This window comes from Phyllostomus hastatus, unplaced genomic scaffold (assembly GCF_019186645.2).
Source record: "Phyllostomus hastatus isolate PE091 unplaced genomic scaffold, TTU_PhHast_1.1 phas_contig_137, whole genome shotgun sequence".
In the NCBI taxonomy this organism is placed as follows: Eukaryota; Metazoa; Chordata; class Mammalia; order Chiroptera; family Phyllostomidae; genus Phyllostomus; species Phyllostomus hastatus.
Window position 1 is genome coordinate 2085488 of NW_025333583.1, and position 20854 is coordinate 2106341.

The 20854-nt window shown below is 39.5% G+C and overlaps 1 protein-coding gene across 6 annotated transcripts in view; it reads right to left on the minus strand.

The window, feature by feature from the left end:
- The window catches only part of AGFG1 (ArfGAP with FG repeats 1), a 64462-nt gene that overhangs the window by 34024 nt on the left and 9584 nt on the right, over positions 1–20854 (minus strand). For all 6 annotated transcript variants that reach the window (XM_045852923.1, XM_045852892.1, XM_045852932.1 and 3 more), the window contains exon 2: positions 17713–17806. In XM_045852923.1, coding sequence (XP_045708879.1) covers positions 17713–17806 — 94 coding nt within the window. The remainder of the gene's footprint in view (positions 1–17712; positions 17807–20854) is intronic.

Sequence of the window (20854 nt, forward strand, 5' to 3'; positions counted from 1 at the left end):
AGCCAGGGTTTAGGGATAGAATCAATACCAGTGTACCACCTCTAACATGACCTACTCATTCCCTTCTTAGGTCAACCTAAAGCTTCATGAGAGTGATTGATACTACTGACATTCTATTGTCTGGCTGTCCTGGTAACCAAAGGCATGCATTTGCCAGGTAGCTGACTAAGGTTGAGAATGCAGCCTTCTGGCTGAAAAAGTGAGACTAAGCGGCCCAAAAGTAAGACAAGCCTCTAATATAAATCTGATCTATACCACATTCTACATAAGTCATAATGAGGAGAAGAAACATTTAGTTTTCTTTGAACTTTTGCAAATATATGGGTGGCTTATGGGTTAATTTACAAAGAGAAAAAATATGCATGTAAAGTTCATTTAGGTAAAAATGAGATTTGCACAAGAGGTGAGTTTTGAAGTTTCCAAAACATAATCTCATTTAAAGGGGGCAATTTGAACATCAGTAAGAATAACTGCATCTGACTGAAACATATCAAATAAACAATTTCATTATTTTGAAAAGTTAAATATTCACCACAAACAGCTATTTATGTGCACTATATATCTACTGATATTTATAAGTAGTTCTAATGTACTTAAATAACAATAAAACTACTGCATGTTAATGTAAATAACTTTTACACATAAAATAAGTTTTAATTTTTATTTTTCAGTTAGAGTTGACATTCAATATTATGTAAGTTTCAAGTGCACAGCAAAGCAGGCAGACATTTATGTAACTTGAGACGTGATCCCTCTGAAAGTACAGTACCCCCAACAGTATACAGTTATTACAATACTACTGACTATGCTCCTTATGTTGTACTTTACAATCTCATGCCTATTTTGTAACTGCCAATTGGTACTTCATAATTCCTTTACCTTTTTCACCCAGTCCCCCAACACCCTCCCACCTGGTAACAATCTGCTTCTTATATCTATGAGTTTGTTTCTGTTTTATTTCTTTACTTGTTTTTTTAGATTCCATATATAAGTAAATGATGTGGTATTTGTCTTTCTCTGAATGCTTATTTCACTTAGCATAACATCCTCTAGGTCCATCCATGTCATCACAAATGCTAAAACTTCAGTCTTTTTTTAGGGCTGAGTAATATTCTAGGGTGGAGAAAAAGTAAATTTCCAGTTATTCATATAGAAAATAACACAAGAATAAATAAATAATAATACAACAATAAATTCCAGCCCCAGCTGATGTAGCTCAGTGGATTGAGCACAGGCCTGCAAACCAAAGGGTCACCGGTTCAATTCCCAGTCAGGGCACATGCCTGGGTTGTGGGCTCGGTCCCCAGCAAGGGGTGCACAAGAGGCAATTACACATTGATGTTTCTCTCCCTCTCTTTCTTCCTCCCTTCCGCTCTCACTAAAAATAAATAAATACACTTTCTTCTTCAAAATAAATAAATGCCATGTTTCACATAAACCTACTTTTGCCCTACCCTATATGTACCACATCTTTATCCAATCACTTATCAATGGACACTTTGGTCTTGTTTTCTTATTCATTCAGCCACCCAATGTCTTTTGATTGGAATATTTAATTCATTTACATTTAAAGTAATTATTGATAGGCATGTAGCTCTTGCCATTTAATTATTAATATTATTATTTTCAGTTTTCTTCTTAAAGAAGTTCCTTCAACATTTCTTGTAATATTGGCTTGGTGGTGTTGAACTCCTTTAGCTTTTTCTTGTCTGGGAAGTTCTTGATCTCTACTTTGATTCTAAATGATAGCCTTGCTGGGTAGAGTAATCTGGGCTATAGGTTCTTGCTTTTAATCCTTGTGAATATTTCATGCCAATCCCTTCTGGCCTGCAAAGTTTCTGGAGCTCCCTTGTAGGAAACTAACTGCTTTTCTCTTGCTACTTTTAAGGCTGTCTTGAACTGTTGGCATTTTAATTATGATGTGTCTTAATGGTCTTATGATGTGGGCATCTTTGGGTTCACCTTGTTTGGGGCTCTCTGTGCTTCCTGGATTTGTATGTCTATTTCCTTTGCCAGGATAAAGTTTTCTGTCACTATTTCTTCAAATAGAGTTTCAATCCTTTGCTCTCTTTCTTCTGTTTCTGGTAATCAATATGATGCAAATGTTGTTATACTTGATGTTGTCTCAGGGGTCCTTTAAACTATTCTCATTTCCAGGATGGGTGGGGGGGGGCGTATTTTTTTCTTTTTTGCTGTTCTGATTGGTTGTCCTCTGTTACTTTGTCTTCCTAACTGTTTATTTCATCCTCTGCATCATCTAATCTGTTGATTCCATCTAATATATTCATTTCAGTTACTGTATTCATTTCTTACAGGTTCTTTTTTAGTTTCTATTTATTTTTTTGTTTACTATCTCCTTGTTGAAGTTCTGAGTTCATCTATCCTTGTCCTAAATTCATTGAGCAACCTTATAAACCAGTGTTTTGAATTCTGTAACTGGTAGCTGGCCTCCATTTTTTAGTTCCTTTTCAGGAGTCTTGTTCTATTCTTTCATTGGGGACGTATTTGTTTGTTTCCTCATTTTGGTTGCTTCCCTATGTCTATTTCTACTGAATATATATTAGGTAGATCTGCTACATCTCCAAGTCTTGGCAGAGTGACCTTATGTAATAGGTGTCCTGTGGGGTTCAGTGGCACAGTCTCCCTGCTCACCTGAGCCAAGTGCTCCAGTTGTACCCCTTGTATTGGTTGAGGGTGCCCTCCTATTGTAGTCGAGCCTTGACTGCTGTTGGCACCTCAGTGGGTGGAACTAACCCTCAGACTGACTCAGTGTGAGGATGGGCCATGACTACAGCTGGTGAGCGGTTGTGTGGGCACTGACTCCATGGAGTAGGATTTGCTTTAGCAGGGCTCTGGTACCTGCTGCGTCCACCCTTTGGGTATGTTCTTTGTGGAGCTACTTGGGTGGTATTCTGGTATGGTCAAAGGCTTGTCACCAGGTGTGTTGGTTCTGGGACTTCTTGGAAGAGATTGTGATGCAAGCCTAGGTCAGCTGCTGCCTGTGCCCAGCCCAGAGGTACCTGGTAGAAGCTACGAAGTGATCTATGGTAACTGCCTATACTGGGCATGGAAGTGCCTAGGAGAGGCTATGCTGTGAACTGAAAACAGCTGCCACTAGTGCAGGCTGGGGGCCACTTAGCAACAGAAGTAAGGGCACACTGAGGCCAGCTGCTGCATTTTTGGGGACTGTGGACCCTGCAGGGATTTTAAGGAGTCTTTGGTATGCACCGAGGACAACCCCTTGTGAATAGCAGCCACTTAAAAGAGGTTCAAGCCTGCGCACAAGGTGGGTAGTGCAGGTTCTCAGGGTGGAGTGTTTGATGGAGACTCAGGTACGGTGCCTGCAGGTTGGGTTGGGAGAGGGATCAACAAAAGAACAAGGTGTCCACTTTCCAGCTCTGTGGGCCAAGGGCTCGACAAAGAAACACAATGGCAGAGAGAACTGCCCCTCCAGGCCTGGCCCTGAAGCAAAACACTTCAATTCCTCCCTGTATATCCCTGGCAACTTTTCAAGCAGCTGCCCAGTGCTAGAGTTCAGATCGAGGCAGGAGCTCAGAGCAAGTGTGTCCCTCAGTGACTAAGTACATGTACAGGCCCTTTAAGAGGATGCCTGGGTTTCCAAGAGCTCTCCATCTGACTGGGAGGGAACCCCTGCAGATTTTCACAGCCAGATATTGTTGGGACTCCTCTTCCTGGCACTGGTGGTCCAAGCTGGGGACCCCAGTACAGGGCTGGTACCCCTCACTCTGGGGCAACCTCCACAGCTGAGGTATCCCTCTGGATTACCACCACATGCGGGTGTAGGACCAGCCCGTTTCATGTCTCTGCCCCTCCCACCCATCTCGCATGGCTGCTTCTCTATGACCTTAGTGATGAGTTCTGTTCGGCTAGTCTTCAGGTGGTTCTCTAAGGTACTTGTTCTATAACTTAGTTGTGATTTGGTGTGCTCACGGGAGAGGTGGGCACAGTGTTTACCTACACCATCTTGACCAAAAGGCTCAAAAATAGCTCTATTTTTCTAAAACAAAACAATTACTGAGAACAATGGCATTGTTTTACATGCAAATTTCACTAATATCTGGTTAAAGAGAAGACAGCTGACTTCTCAACAGCTTCTGCATTTTTATGTTACATAGTTTCTGGAAAATTCTACTGTATACTCATCAAAATGGGAGCAAAAGCAGCAAATGGAGTCTTGAAATTATTATTTAAATTTTCTGACCTCCTGAAAATGTCTCAAGATCCCCTACAGGTTCCCAGACTACACTTGGAAAATGACTAAATTAGAATATCATGATTTTCAAATCCTTAAGTAATAACCATAGGCATAGAGTTAGTATTAGCAGCTAACACAACCACCCACCCACCCCCAAAAAGTCTCTCCATAAAAGAACACACCCAACCTATGAAACAGTGGTTCTTCCCCGATCCGTTCCTCAAATTAAATGTGGATCTTAAGAAGCTACTATATCCAACTATCAACTTACAGGTAACATATTACAGAGTAACACTGATCCTATGTGCATAAAATCAGTAAAACCCAAATACTGTAAAACTATTGAATAAATGACTGGGCTTAGGGAGGGGGAAGAAAGAAGAGGGGGGAGTTGGAAGAAGGAAGAAGGGAGATAGAATAAGAGTAAAAAAGGGCCTTGGCTGGTGTAGCTCTTAGATGAAGTTCAGAGCTACAGAGCTTTTTGAAAATGTTCAAAAGCTTCAAAATGGCCTAACATTGCAGAGGAACAATATAAACATCAGCTAATACTCTACATTTTGAACTAAATGATAAAATATAACATATCTAAGTTTGTGCAAAGCAGTTAAAGCAGAGCTTAGAGAAAATTTATTGCTCTAAAATAATATTAGAAAAAAAGTTCTCAAATCAATTACGTTAGGTTCTACCTTAACAAGCTAAGAAAAGCAAATAACCCAGAGTAAATAGAATAAAGACCTAATTATACAGACCCAATACACATTATATAGTAGGGTCTATTATAAATAACTTTACATCAATAAATATGACAACTTAGATGAAACAGGTAAATTCCCTGAAAAATACAACTTATCAAAACTGACACAGGAAACTGATAATCTGAGCCCTGGCTGGTGTAGCTCAGTGGACTGAGCACGGGCTGTGAGCCAAAGGGTTGCCAGTTCGATTCCCAATCAGGGCATATACCTAGGTTGCGGGCCATGTCCCCAGTGGGGGCCATGTGAGAGGCAACCACACAGTGATGTTTCTCTCTTTAAATAAAAAATAAAAATAAATAAATAAATAAGGAAAAGGAAAAGGAAAAAAAACCGATCATCTGAATTAACAACCCTGGGTCATTTTCATTCTCTGTGCCAGCGGCACTTAGCTCCCAATGTTCCTTTCTCTCATCCGAGAGAGCCCAGTCATCTCCATTTGAGCATTTGGCCAAAGATGACTGAGTCATCCACCCCCAAATAAGACTACACCATTTGGTCCCGGCAGCTGCCGACAGGGGAGAGGGTAATGAGGACAGAAAGGGATGACCCAACTTGTTCTCCATGTCGAACAACAGGAGATCACTCAAGTGGCCATATAAATTTGGCTGCGTGACCACAGTTTGCCACCCCTAACACAGAATATGTAAAGCGATCTCTTAGAAAATGAAACTGAAGGACCTGCACTACCTGACTTAAAGATTTATTTCAACACAGTGTAGCACTGGCATAAGGATTAATGAATAAATAAATGAAAATGGAGAGCCCAGAAACATACCAATACTTACAAAGTCACTTCATTTTTGACAAAAGCTCCAAAGCAATCCATTGAAGAAAGTGTTTTGAACAAACGAAGCTGGAACAACTACGTACACTCATGGAGACCTATAAACTTTGACTGCTATCATACATACACTAAAATTAATTTGAGATGGATCATAGATGTAAACATAAAAGCTAAGGCTTTTAGAGCCTCTAAAATATAAAATGAGGTTATTCTCATTATGTGAGAGAAGGCAGAAATTTCTCAAGACAGAATAGAGAAAGCAGTAATTATAAAACTATGAATTGATGCATTTTATTTAAATAAAAAACCAAACTTCTGTTTATCCACAGACAACAATAAGAAAATAAATGAGAAAGCCACAGACTGGGAGGAAATATTCGCTAAACATATATCTGAGAAAGAAGAATGAACAAATTCTGATACCTTCATACAACTAAATACTATTCAGTAATAAAAAGAGGAACAAGCTACAGGCATCCACGTGCACAACTCTCAAAAGAAGCCTTTATACAAAATGGCACATGATTTACTATTTTACTTATACGAATATAAACAAAAATCAGAACAGGGGCTGCCTTTGAAATGAGAGCAATTCAATAGGAAGGAATGTCAGGGAACTTTTTCAGGATGATGGTCATGTTCTGTATCTTTATTGGGCTTTGGGTTACCAAACTAGATTCACTTATCAAAACTCTTCCAAAGGTACACTTAAGATTTTTACATTTCATTGTATGTAAATTATACCTCAAAAAACTAACAATAATAAATTGTAGTTAATGAGAGAGTAAAGATTTTAGGTGTGACATGAACTAACATTTGCAATTTACTTTGAAATGAGTAACAAATGGATAGACACATAGATTATTTGCTAAATATAACACAACAGTTATAGTTATTGTACCTGCATAATTTATCAACTTCTAAGTACATTTGAGTGTTTCATAGTAAACTGTTGGGAAGCTGGAGGCGGGGGAAGACAGACAGATCTGGCTGTTGTGCTGTGGCTTAGAGCCTCTGAACCCGACCAGGGCCCTGTGATGAGCGGGGGCTTCTGAGACACACTGCAGCAGGTAGCCGAACCAGGCCCCCAGCAAGCAGAGCAGCTGTTGCAGTAGAGCACGCACACTACCAGGAGACTCCACTCACCTACACTAAGACCCACGGCACCACGCTGCGTGAGACGGCACAAAGAACAAGTTATGGCACCAGATGACTGCTCACAGCCGCTCCATCCTTAGAAGACAGACAGATCTGTCTTCCCCGCCACCAACCTCTCAACATTTTATCATGAAATATGCAGATACAATAACTGTAACTACTGTGCTATATGTAGCAAATATCTATGTATCTATCCATCTGTTACTCATCACAGGCCAGTATGAGCTTGTCCTAGGGGAATTGGTGGTATCCATGGTCCAGTAAAAGACCGATATATCTAATTCTTCAAAGAGATCCTGTTGGATATGGCCTCTTGCTACTCCTCTACATAGCTGATCTTTCCTGTGCAAGATGGCTTGAATTTCATGAAACAACATAAAAATACCATCACCAATTCTTCAAAAATCTATGGGTCCAGAGCCTGTCCCAAGTTTCTTCTTACCAGCTCGTAATGCACCCTACCACTAGACGGCACCCTCTGTTGCCAGTATGAATGTCAGCTTCCGTCCTAGCAGCTGAATAGGCTTCCAGTTCTGCAGTGAGAACCCAGTATCAACTTTCAGGAGCCTGAGTAGCAGCGGGTGCTGGAGCAATGGAAAAGACACAGGTGAAGGGCAATTCAGACATGTGTCATAGGGCACTTGTGATACGAGTTTGCTGCAAAGCCTGAAGTCACTTAAGTGGCAGTGTTTCCCAGGGACTCCAGGTTACAGAGCATCCAGATTCAGGGTAGCCACCTGCTGTGAGCCTAGCCTCTCACCATGGGCTCTGACACAAAACCTGGCCCTACCGCAAAGAGCGAATGACACAGGCCCCAAGAAGTTGCCTGGTCCCAGCCAGGCCTTTGCAGGTTGAACAGTGATCCATCGAGCCTCCAATCCTCTGTCAGCAGTACAGAGTTTTAAAACCCACATTTGCATTTATAATGTATAAGTCTTACTTGCATTTTGATTCAAACAGACTCTTAAAAGGAGGAAAGAAAACACATAGGTGCATTTCTTCATATTCAAAAATTAAACAAATATTCTTTTTAAATAATTCAACAGTATGCCTCAATACTCTTGAGTTAGATGGTTTTAAATCTCAAATACCTCATGTGGAAGAAATTTTCTGATAACTACATTTTTATAGATAAATTTTTAATGTTACCATCATTAATGAATTAATTTTTCACATTTATTAATAGCATGCTGGCTGAAATTTAACAAAAATTTCCCTCTACAATGTAGAGGGAACTAAATTCACTAAATTCAGTTCAAAGCACATCATTTTCCTATGATACTTTTCCCCCCTGAGCTTAGGAATCGATTAAAAAGGTGTCTGCACATAAAACTGACACCTTACATATATATAATGAATCAGTTTCTAAACATCTCACATACAGTATCTTCAAATCAACCTTCTGAAATAGGCAGGACAGGTATTACATGGATTAGAAAGGAAAATGAGGCTCAGGAAAGGAAGTCTGCCCAAGGTGACAAGGTTCATTAATCAGTGGTGCAGAAACCAGACCACAGACTGCTGCCAGCCCAACTCTGGAGTCTACACTACACTGGTTTTCTCAAGGTGGTCTATGGCTGTCAGCATCAGAATCACATGGGATTCTGGCTTAAAATACAGACACACTCCTGTGCCTCAACCCATATCCAGGGTCAGAATCTCTGGAGAGTAGAAGCCAGGACTTTAAAATTTTTAATAAAATTTTAAAAAAATTTAAAACTCACCACAAGTAAGACCAATGAAACTCACATGGGTATGAAGTTTGAAACTCCCTTGGAGAGAGATATATATATTCTTGTACACATTCTCACTGCTACTGGCATAATGAATAAGTATGAAGGAGTATGCCATGGAAATATCTATAATGTTTTGAGGATAATCAGAGCAATACAGAGGAAACTATGAGCAATAAAAAATGTGAAAAAATCTTACAGTAAATGCTATTTTTAAAAATAGTTTAAATATGAGTGGAGGTTTTCATTCCTGTGGGCTAAAACGCTCCTGAAAAGATTTGATAGGAGAGTACAAACACTAACAGGTCTTGGGAAACAGATTCAGTGTGAGTAGAACAGCATAAGCAAAATGGCAAGACTAGAATACAGCCAGCATATACAGAAAACAAAAACCAAGATCACTGTAAACAAGACATTTCTGCTGGGAATGAAACAAGAATATAATTAACTAGGAAAAGCAGTCAGGTTATAAAAAAATGTATTAATAACTGAAGACTTTGGCCCTGGCTGATGTAACTCAGTGGACTGAGTGCCAGCCTGCAAACCAAAAGGTCGCTGGTTTGACTCCTGGACAGGTCACATGCCTGGATTGCGCACCAGGTCCCCAGGTGGGGGCGCACAAGAGGCAACCAATCAATGTTGCCCACACAAAAAATGATTCTCTCCCTCTCATCCTCTGTAAAAATAATTTTTTTAAATGTTTAATTAAGAACTGAAGACTTAATGAAGTGTTACGGTGGTATTCCACATTCAACCATCTACAGATCAAACTGGACCACTGGCCTGTTTTTGTCCTGTTCCTGACCTAAGAACCGTCCCCACGTGTTGAAAGGTGTATACTTTCAAACAAGAATATGCAACAGAGACTGCAGGTGGTCTGCAAAGCCCACAGTATTTACTCTCTGGCCCTTTACAGAAAACACTTGTCCACTTCTGCTACAAGCAGCAGGGTATTTATAAATCCTGGAGTAGTAAGTATGTAACCTAACTCTGCCACTCAATGATAGATTTAATATGTAAAATAACTGCCAGTTTACATTATTATTTAAGCGTGCATAAATTCAGTTAAAATGCTCCATGAATTTAAATACATAACTCAAATATTAATATAAATAACACTATTGTATTCCATGAAAACTGGAAAATCCCTCTCATTAAACAACTCACAGCAAGGAGTGAAAAAATATTAATCCATCTCCTATTCCATGTTCTATCGTAGATTCTGATTCAATAGCACCTCAATATCTATTATTCAACAAGAAATATGCTGGAAATCTCCACAAGTTGCCTGAGTTGAAAGCATTCTGAACTTTCCACATAAAGATGTTATTGTTACTGCCCTGGCTGGGTGGCACAGCTGGTTGAGGCATCAATCAGTATACCAAAAAATACTGTGGGTTCAATCCTCGGTCACAGCACATACCTAGGTTGTGGGTTCAATCCCCAGTCAGGAAGCGTATGGGAAGAAGCCGATCAGGGTTTCTCTCTCACATCAAAGTCTGTCTGTCTCTCTCCTCCTCCCCCTTTCCCTCTCCCTCTCTAAAAATGTCAATAAACACATCCTCAGGTTAGAATTAACAACAACAAAAAATTGTTACCATTTTACACTTGCAGAAGTTGAGGCTCAAAAGCATCTTGTCCAACATCCTTAACCTCTCAAGTCCAATCTGATCCTTTACTCAGAAAACCACTGCACTTCAAGAAATACTTAACAAGCCCTGCCCAATTTTATCGATTTCCCTATGGAGAAGCAAATTAAGTTAAGATTGTTTAGATTTTAACTGAACTTCAAAGAAACATAGTTCAATGCACTGATTTAGGACTTATCCACAAGCTCACTGTCTTTGTTCTGATAATGTCCCACAGGCTCTATCCGACATTGGCCTTCCTCTTTCCAGAATCCACTACTGTATACTGAAAATGACCAACACATCATAGAGACAGGATGATTTATGAAATAGCCACTAGTGTCCTGCTTAACCTCACTAGATTCTGAGTACAACATATCATAAAGTGATACCTGGACTTAAAATGACACAGCTTCTGAAATTTGGAATTTTAAATTTAGAAACAGCCCTGGCTGGTGTGTCTCAGTGCCAGTCTGCAAACCAAAGGTTTGCCAGTTCAATTCCCAGTCAGGGCACATGCCTGGGTTGCAGGCCAGGTCCTCAGTAGGGGGAACACAAGAGGCAACCACACATTGATGTTTCTCTCCCTCTTTCTCCCTCCCTTCCTCTCTCTGTAAAAATAAATAAATATTTTAAAACAACTAAATTTATTTACAAAAATATTTTAATTTGTGTCACTGCTTGTTTTTAACTATAAAATAGCTCCAATCTTTCCCAAAGATGCTATTTAACTGCCCAAAAGGCCTAACCAGCTGGTTTGGTGATGATGAATTCCTTTAGTTTTTTTCTTTTCTGGGAAGCTCTTTATCTGCCCTTAGATTCTAAATGATATTTTGCTGGGTAGAACAATCTTGGTTGTAGATCCTCACGTTGCATGAATCTGAATATTTTGTCAATTCCTTCCAGCCTGCAAAGTTTCTTTTGAAAAAGCAGCTGACAGTCTCATGGAAATGCCCTTGCAGGTAAATGCTTTTCTCTTCTGCATTTAAGATTCTCTCTTTATCTTTACCCTTTGGCATTTTAATTAGGGTGTGTCTTGGAGTGGGCCTATTTGCATACATCTTGTTTGGGACTCTCTGTATTTCTTGGACATGCATGTCTATTTTCTTCACCAAATTAGGGGAGTTTTCTTTCATTATTTTTCAACCAGATTTCCAATTTCTTGCTCTTTTTCTTCTCCTGGCACCCCTATGGTGTGAATATTGGAACATTTAAAGTTGTCCCAGAGGCTGCTTATACTAGTCTCATTGTTTGGATTTTTTTCTTCTTGTTCTGATTGTTTTTTTGCTTCCTTACGTTCCAAACCATAGATCTGACTCTCGAGTTCAATCACTCCACAGTTGTTTCCCTGCAAATTGTTCTTTACTTGTAGTAGTGTATCCTTCATTTATGACTGGACATTTTTTATACTGCTGAGGTCCTCACTAAGTTCCTTGAGCATCCTTATAACCAGTGTTTTGAACTCTGCATCTGGTAAATTGCTTATCTACATTTTGTTTAGTTCTTTTTCTGGAGATTTGATCTTTCATCTGGACCATGTTTCTTTGTCTCCTCATTTTGGCAGCCTCCCTGTGTTTATTTCTATGTATTAGGTAGAGCTGCTTTGACTCTGTCTTAGTAGCATGGCCTAATGTTGTAGGTGTCCTGGAGGGTTCAGTGGTACAGCCTCCCCTATCACCTAAGCTGGGTACTTGAGGTGTACCCTTGAGTACACGCCTTTGTAGTTGAGCCTTGGTTTCTGCTGGCAGGTCAATGGGAGAGATTTACCTAGGCCTGTCAGCTACAAGGATTGGGTATGACCACCAACCTCTGCCCTCCGTGAAGGATCAGCAGTGTAGGGGCAGGCTGGTGGTACTCCAACATGGTCTGTAGCTGTCCACTGGATGCACAGGCCCTGGGGTTTCCTGGGTGGTGTAGGCCAAGGTCAGCCTCAAAGTATGTTTAGACCGAGGTCACCCTGCATGAGCTATAAAGCAATCTGAGATGGCTGCTACCTGTGCTGGACTTGGGGATTCCCAGGTGAAGACAAGCTATGAATCTAGGCTGGATGCTGCTAGTGCCTGCTTGGGGCTGCTTGGCAAAAGATACGGGAGCTGGGGGTTCACAGAGCTTGGCTGTGTTTTGTTTGAAAGAATGTAGGAAGTTGTGAAGCATGAGCCAAGACCAGACATATGGAAAAGCCAATGTTAACAGCTATAAGCTGGGTGAGACGGAGCCTCAGGGGATCTCCGAGTGGGGAGGCAAACAGTGTTAGCTGGGCTGGTGGAGTTCCAGACATGGCACCAGCCTGCAGACTCTGTGGTTCTGTGGGGGGAGGGCCCAGTAAAAGGACAAGGCTTCTGCCCACCTTTCTGTCTGGGAGAAAGTTGTCCCCCAGCTCTTGCCTTGATGCCAAACGCTTCAGTTTCTCCCTGTATGCCCCTGGTGCCTTTTAAGCTACTAACCCGGTGCCAGAGCTCAGATGGAGTGAGTCTGAGTAAGTCTATGTGTGGGTTCTTTACGAGGAATTGCTTGGGACTCCAAAAGTTTCTTCCACTGACTCAATCACCACTGGTTTTTGTGGGAAGAAGTTATAGGGACGTAACTTCCTGGCACTAAAGCCCTGGGCTGGGGGTCTGGTGTGGGGCTAGGACTCTTCACTCCCTACACAGCCTTTCCTGAATTTTTATCCACCACACGTGGATATGGGACCAGCCCGTTCCACATCTCCCCCCCACCAACCAGTCTGGATGGATGTGGTTTCTTTAATTCCATAGTTGTCAGGCTTCCATTCAACATGATTTCTGACGTTGCTGAGTGATGGTTGTTCTCTAGTTTAGTTGTAATTTTGATGTGGTTGTGCGAGGAGGCGAGCCATGTTTACGTATTCTGCCATCTTGACTGTAAGTTTTGGGGGTTATTTTTCAATTTTTTTCCTTAACACTATTACAGAGGTCCCCACCCCCCCCCCAACCTACCCCTCACCCCTCTTCCTTCTGACCATCCCCACAGTTGTCTGTGTCCATAGGTTATGCATACATGTTCTTTGGCTAATCCTTTCCCCTTCTTTCACCCAGTTCCCCTTCCCCCTCCCCCCTGACAGCTGACAGTCTGTTCCACATATCCATGCCTCTGTTTCTATTTTGTTCATCAGGGGTTTTCTTTAATATTTCATTTTTATTGTATTTTTTCCCATTACCATTTATCCCCCTAGACCCTCTTTTGCCTCCATCCCCCACCCCCTGCAATCACCACACTGTTGTCCATGTCTGTGAGTTCTTTTTCTTTTTTGCTCAACCTAGAAGGATTTTTTCAAAGCAACAGTTGGTGTTTTGGAGTTACTTTTATAACCTAGCCTAAAGATCAAATAATGTCAATCAATGCATGCTTTCATTTATACATGGTCTGTGTGGCTTCAGTAGTAACCCCTTTCCTCTCAGTACTAAAACATAATCAAGAAGGTTAATTTACTACTAGAAAAGAAAAACTATGTGTTTCAAAATAAAATTAATTCTACATTTCCTTTTTACTGAATTATCTATAGCACTGTTCACCAGCCCTCCTTCCATTAACTCTGATAATCAGAAGTTAACCCAATAGTGAAATTCAACTATAGGGCCATGATTTACCCACAATATCACAAAAGAAAACACATGGAGGAAACCACCATACACACACTCATTTTTAAAGTAATGTCTGATACAAAAGAAAGCATTATAAGATAGTATGTGGAAATATTTTACTTTTGGAAAAAAATGTCAAAACAGCTTCAGCAAATAACAAATGCAAAGTGCTTTGTCACAAAATATTTTACTGACATTTGGCATACTATATTTTATAACCTAAAAATGAACATACCTGCTCCACTGAATACAATGTAGGAGTCTGAGAATACCGAAGTAGTAGTCAAGTATTTGTAAGCTGTATCTGTAAAGACTAGTAATGTACTGTTTTAAATATCAAGTGTGTCTTTGATATATATTTACTAACAGTAATAACACTATCTGCTTACCATAGCTACCAACAGACCAATACAGACATACTTTATTAATGACCCAAATGGCAGTTATGCTGCCATCAGTTTTGTGATTTTCCAAACAGTAAAGACTTAAGGTTCTGAATGAAAAGCGAAATCACACCTAGATATTCACATGTGCTAAGCCACTGCATTGATGGTCTCAGTGAATGGCTTCCCTGGGTCCATGTCCTTTGCTAGGCATCTTGGTCCCCTCCCACTTTAGTTCTAGAATTGGCAGCATGACCTTCTTTGGCAGTAAGTTGTTTACAACTGTAATGCAAGCATGTAAAACACACTTAAGTTATACATGCAGATGGTTGTAAACAGGCTTTTTCTCTTATAAAAACATCTAGAGAAACATGAAGAGCATGTAGAATGTAGGTGAATTCTGTTTACCATATTGTGTATCCTCCAGTAACTATGGAACTTACCTGCTCAAGCCAATAACACCCCCAGGTGTGCCCCTCAGAACACTAAAAGTCCCCCGCGGCGGGGAGAAGATCCAAGACTGCTCCCGATGTCAATGTACTTTGACCTTTTAACTGCAGAAACACTCATCTTCCAGTGTGAACCCATTCACACACATGATTCATGACAGTTCCTTTTTAATCCAAAATGTTATGTGATTGAGTATGGTTCTTTGCAAATGCACAGTCAAAATATTTTGAAATATTTAAAAAATTTAGCCCTGGCTGGCGTAGCTCAGTGGCTTGAGCATGGGCTGGGAACCAAAGTGTCGCAGGTTCGATTCCCAGTCAGGGCACATGCCTGGGTTGCGGGCCATGGCCCCCAGCAACCGCACATTGATGTTTTTCTCTCTCTTTCTCCCTTCCTTCCCTCTCTAAAAATAAATAAATAAAATCTTAAAAAAACTAAAAAAAAAAAATTAAATCTGTATACTTTTCCCTAGCCATGTTAAACTTAAGATTTAAATGTTTAACTATAGATAAAGCACATGCACTTGAAGTCTATATTTTTATGAAATTTTACCAACCATCCTGTACTTCATAATATCAATTCTCACATTGTACACATCTGTGAAGTTTTTAAGAACACATATTTTGCTAATATTATAAAGAATCAAATATATCTACCCAAGTGTTTTGGTTGTAAGATGTCTTTAGGGACACAATGCCTGTCTTCCTTAACAAATATTTTAAAGGGCAGTGTATTTTCTAACAGTAAGAAATGCTATCAATTTCCCTTTTTCTTTGTGCACTTGGTACGCTCTACCTTCAATACCTTTTCCTGACAGCTGAAGTCGGAGTCACCCTCAAAACGAGCAAATGTGTCACCTCCCTTGTGGGAGCTTCCCAATCCTCTTCTTTTCGCCACAGCAACTGAGCCCTATTTCTCCTGAACCTTCTTACCCACCTTCACTATCTCACACCAAGTTGCAGTGTGTTACACACCTGTCTCCCTCAGCTGCACCGTCAGCGCCACGGCAGTTAAGCCACCGTGACACGTCTGTAACTGCATCCACAGTACTGGGCACAGTGCCTTGGGGAGTGTTTTAAGTGGCCTTTCAAGCTTCATGACTCTTTTTAGAATTTAGGATTCACGAACCCATTCGAGTCATCTCTCATGTTTGTATTTTGCTTCTACTTTTTGATGTAATGGATTACCTAAATCTAGTATTTCCTGTCATATATTCTAAATTTATTTTGATATTTCAGTCTTAATCCTGCCATATGCTAAAGTGAAATAAGCCAGTCACAGAAGGGCAATTTCGGTATGACTCCACTTACATGAGATCTAAAATAGTCAGACTCACAGAAGCAGGAAGGAGAACAGTGGTTGCCAGGGCCTGGGAGGGGAGGGGGGTGCTACTCGATGGGCACCAAGTTCGGGTGTGCAAGACGAGAAAGTGCGGAGATGCGCTGCAACGCCGCGCCCACAGTTAACAACACTGTACTGTACACGTAGAAGATGTCTGAGAGTAGATCTCATATTAAGTGTTATTACCACAGTTCTTTTAAAATCTTAGTATTCTGGAGATCAGTCTCCACCTAATGTTATCTACTGACTGGTCTGGATATTTTTACTTACTTCCCCAACGAACTGTTACCTTTTCGGTTCTGTTGCTCTGACTTTATCTACTGTCATTAGACCTTTAATTTAAAAAGAGAATATTATTCTTTTCTTTATGATTCTACTCTGATGTCCAAAATTTTGCATACTAGGCCAACCTTCTAAAAAAGTAATTTAAAGTCTACACTTTCACACTAATTTCAAACTTCACCCCAATAGTCTAAATTGTATTTTAACCCGTAAATACATTATTCTACACTAAAGTGTCATTATAAACCTTCTGCCCTTTCATCTAGCTTTAGATTTCCTGTAATGCACTAACATCAGTCTGGAACTTGATTACTCAAAATAACTTATCAGGAAAATTTGGAGGCTGCGAGGTGCTTACTTCTACAAATCATATATTTAGAAATATTTCAGATAATTTTGAATTTACACTTCCACTATTTTAGGATCAAAAACACAAGTGCATCACAAGTAGGCAAGCAAATTTAAGATATTACTATCAAAGTGTTAGGAAGAGCGGCAGAGAGCAAAATGCTTGCATGTATCTTCTGAAGGAGAAAGAGAAGATGGAAGCTAATCATATCTTAGTGCTTAACTTCTTTTCTATATCTCGTATCAAAAATGTGCAACCAGAACAGCACAACTGAACGATTATTCCCTTTCTAGGAAGTGATAAGAGTTTCCTATAAAATTAAAATGGCTGTGACTAATCAACTGGGTAACTGGCTCATCCTTACTCCAGATTATAAAATATGTTCACTTTGTCAATTTTACAGTTTTTAAAAAAAATATTAGATCACCAACTTTTACAAATGCAAAACGTGGAACTAAAAACAAGAAAGCAAACCAACAGAGTGGAATGACAAAAGCCCAACACAGCAGAGTGGAAGGACAGCACTCCTCTGCAAACCTTTACTCTGCGGGGTCCCGTGACACTCCCGTGACACCACCAACCTCCCCCCGCCCCGAGCACCTGCCCATCACCAAACATCACACATACATCCAAAATGAAAAAGGCAGGAAAAAGGAAGGAGCAGACCTCAAGTGAAAGCTGATCATGCAACAGTCTTACACACGTTTACAACAGTACCACCAAGTTTATTCTTTCTCTTGTTTTATCTTTTAAAGCAAAGACTAACGATTACTCCCATACTAGACACCCTCCAAAAATGCTTTTACAGTCATCCCTGATGAACTTTAAATACATATGTTTCACCTCAGGTTTAAGGCAAAGTACTTACATAGTAGACATTAATCCTAAAAGCATAAAATGAATACATTCTAAAATACCCAAATATAAAATACAAAAATAACTTTTTAGACAGTGAAATTCATCATTCTAAACTTATTAAATCTTATTAAAATGACTGCCAACAAAAAAACTGAAATTGTAAAAACACTTACTTCATTTCCATGTTTTTGTAGGAATTCAATTTCCTGTTGTGTGAATGTAGTCATGGAGATAGATTTCACCCGGTGTGGTGGATTTAACCCTCGCCTAAGACAGAAAATATTTTACAAATTTACTATTATATATTGTATTTTTAAAATTATAATCAATGTAGAACATTTTTGTTAGCACATTTAAACTTGAAGCAGTGCTTTTATTTCATACACTAAAAGTACTTAAAAATTACTTTAAACTATTAATATCTACAACAGATATGTCAAGGTAAGTTTGGCTAGACCCACACTAAATAATATATTTGAAGATAAATTCAAGTAACTACACCTAGTTAGAAACATATAGGACCTGTAACACATGCGCTTCTAGGAAATACAGATGTTGCTTCAGTGAGTTTTGATGGGGGGAGAAACAACACATGCTAAGAGCTCTATGCTAAAGAATTCAGAAAGTAATTATTTAAATATCTTGACACTTGAGGAAAATATGGCGTGCTAAGTAGGGACCCACACAAGTATTCTAATGAAACTGCTACTACCTTTAGGTTTAAGGCTAATTCAGAAACTTCAAACTAAGGAAACAAAGTTACTAATGACAAGAATCAAGTTCCATCTCTTCATCAACTCAAATAAGGATTGATAACAGGGAACATTTTAATCACGGGAGAGGGAGTAAGTGTTCAAGAGGAAACAGCAGGGCGCTGGGGAAGGGACTCGAGAAGCAAGCAGATACATGATTATATGACTCTTAAGATCCTTTACAATCTTGACGCCTTTTCTGTATAGACAGCCACTTTTCTGCGTAAAGAGGACTTTATCTCTAAGTTTCTTGATGTTTTATCATACACATAAAAAATGAGCAGGAATGCACTCAGAGACAGTAAGGACTATTTACATTTTATCCAAATATCACAAAGTGACTACTCCACTCAGAAGAATAAAGGTTAAATAATCTATGCAAAGTAACAACGTTTCATAAAATTACTTTGGGAGTCACATCCTCTGGTGAAGGTGTCATTTGGTTCCAGAACATACTAGTATTTTTACAGATTCTGTTACACAGTCACCTTGCAATCATCCATGCCGAGATTTTAAAATGCTGTAAAAATTACAAACCAGAAAGTCTTTAAAAAATATCCTGCAAACATTTTTAATTAATTAAATATGGTGTGTAGTGTTATTTTAAATCAAAACAATAAGGAGAACTCAGGAGAGAAGCTCCTCAGCCTTCATGTCCTGCTGCGGCTTTCTCTCCGTTCTATCAGAAATAGCTGGCACACTTTTCGGATCATGCTCTGAATTCACAACAAGCTGTGCTTTATCTGCTACACATTGCAAAGTGGAGAGTTCAATGTTAAGTGAGGTTTTGTTTAAATTTTAAATTAACAAGTCATTTTCCTTCTGGCTCTTGGTAAATCATACAACAGAAATGAAGACTGCACAGTAGAAACTGAACATAGCAATTTCATCCTAGCAGAACTTTCAACCTTAACTATGAAGAAACAACTATAGTATGATTTACCTTTGAGTACCTTTACAATCTGCAATAACCTAAATTGAAATTTTCAAGATAACTTAAATTTCCAAGTGAAAGCTTAGGAAAATCATTATTATTCATTTCAAGCATGACACTGTTTTCCAGCTCATCCTTACCATGTGAACAAGGCTAAATTCCTCACTTTCGGGAAAGCCTGCTGTATGTACATATGCCCTACACAGCTCCAAAACAGTTTAAGAACTTAGCACATTATTTGTTCTCTCAAATTCCTCTACTCCCTCCATTCTCACCTGGCCAGCTGGTCTCTCCTTATTTCCTAATACCTCCTCCTCCTTGTTCCAGCCAACCTTTACCTTTCCACTTCCCCTAGAGTAGCCTTTTTAAAAATAGAAAAGGCAAAAGAATTACCTTCTAATGAGAAACTGTTAAACACTGTTACAGGGGTATATGTTTTAAACAGAAATGTTGGAGCGAAGAATAACACTCCTAATACCTTTCAAATCGTTAGATGAGGAAAGCCTCGGCTCTCTTTAAGTTATTTATACAAAGGTAATATCATGAAAGCAGTACAATGTATTATGGCTGGTACTCATATCTTGAGACCCTACCGTATCACAGGGCCTATTTATGCATAATGAAGGTATTCATTACTTAAATAAGTAAACAATTGAACTTATGAAACAAATACAACCAGAATGAGGACATATTTTTCACACCTATCAAAAATTTATTATAGGTTTTTTATTCAATTACAGTTTACATTCAATATTATTTTGTATTAGTTTCAGGTGTACAGCATAGTGGTTAAACAATCATATCCTTTGCAAAGCATTCTCCCTGATATTTCCAATACCCACCTAACACCATACATTGTGATTACGATACTATTGACTATATTTCCTATGCTGTACTTTACATCCCCATGACTATTTTGTTACTACCAATCTATTATAGGATTTATTTAAAAGAGCTCCAACAGTGCACTTAAAAAAGGATTTGATTTATAAAAACTAATAGATGCAATTTTGCAAGGCCACATTAACTACATGACTTGAGTAACTCCAAGAAGTACTACATTTATTCATGTTGATTCCCTAATTGGTCTTTTATATCCCATTTATTCAAGCAGATTAACTATATTCTCAATGTAAGGATATACAAGAGTTTTTCCTCTTCCAGCTACCAAAAGCTTTTGTACACGGATATCACGTGCTTATAAAAGTTTGGTTTAACAACAAAATAAAAGACTAGTTCTATCAGTTTCTTGGGTAGAAAGCAAATGGATGAGCCCGCAGTGACAATGGGAATGTAACACACTGATGGCAAGGTAAATGTACCAATTACTATCAAGCATCTCCTTTGTGATTTTGACCCAGTAACAACTTTTAAGAATGTATTCTCTGGAACAGGGGTCACCAAACCCTGGGCCTCAGATGGCCTGAGCTCCGCCTCCTGTCTCCCCTTTACCCCCCAATCGATGGCAGGCTGGTGAAGCTCACCTGGGAGCCAGTGCTCAGGAAGGAATCTAAGGCCTGGCTGGATTACTCTGTGGGAGCACCGTCAGGACACCAACAGGTGCCAGGTTCGATCCCTGGGAGGCAACCAATCCATGTATCTCACATGGAAGTCTCTGTCTCTGTCTTT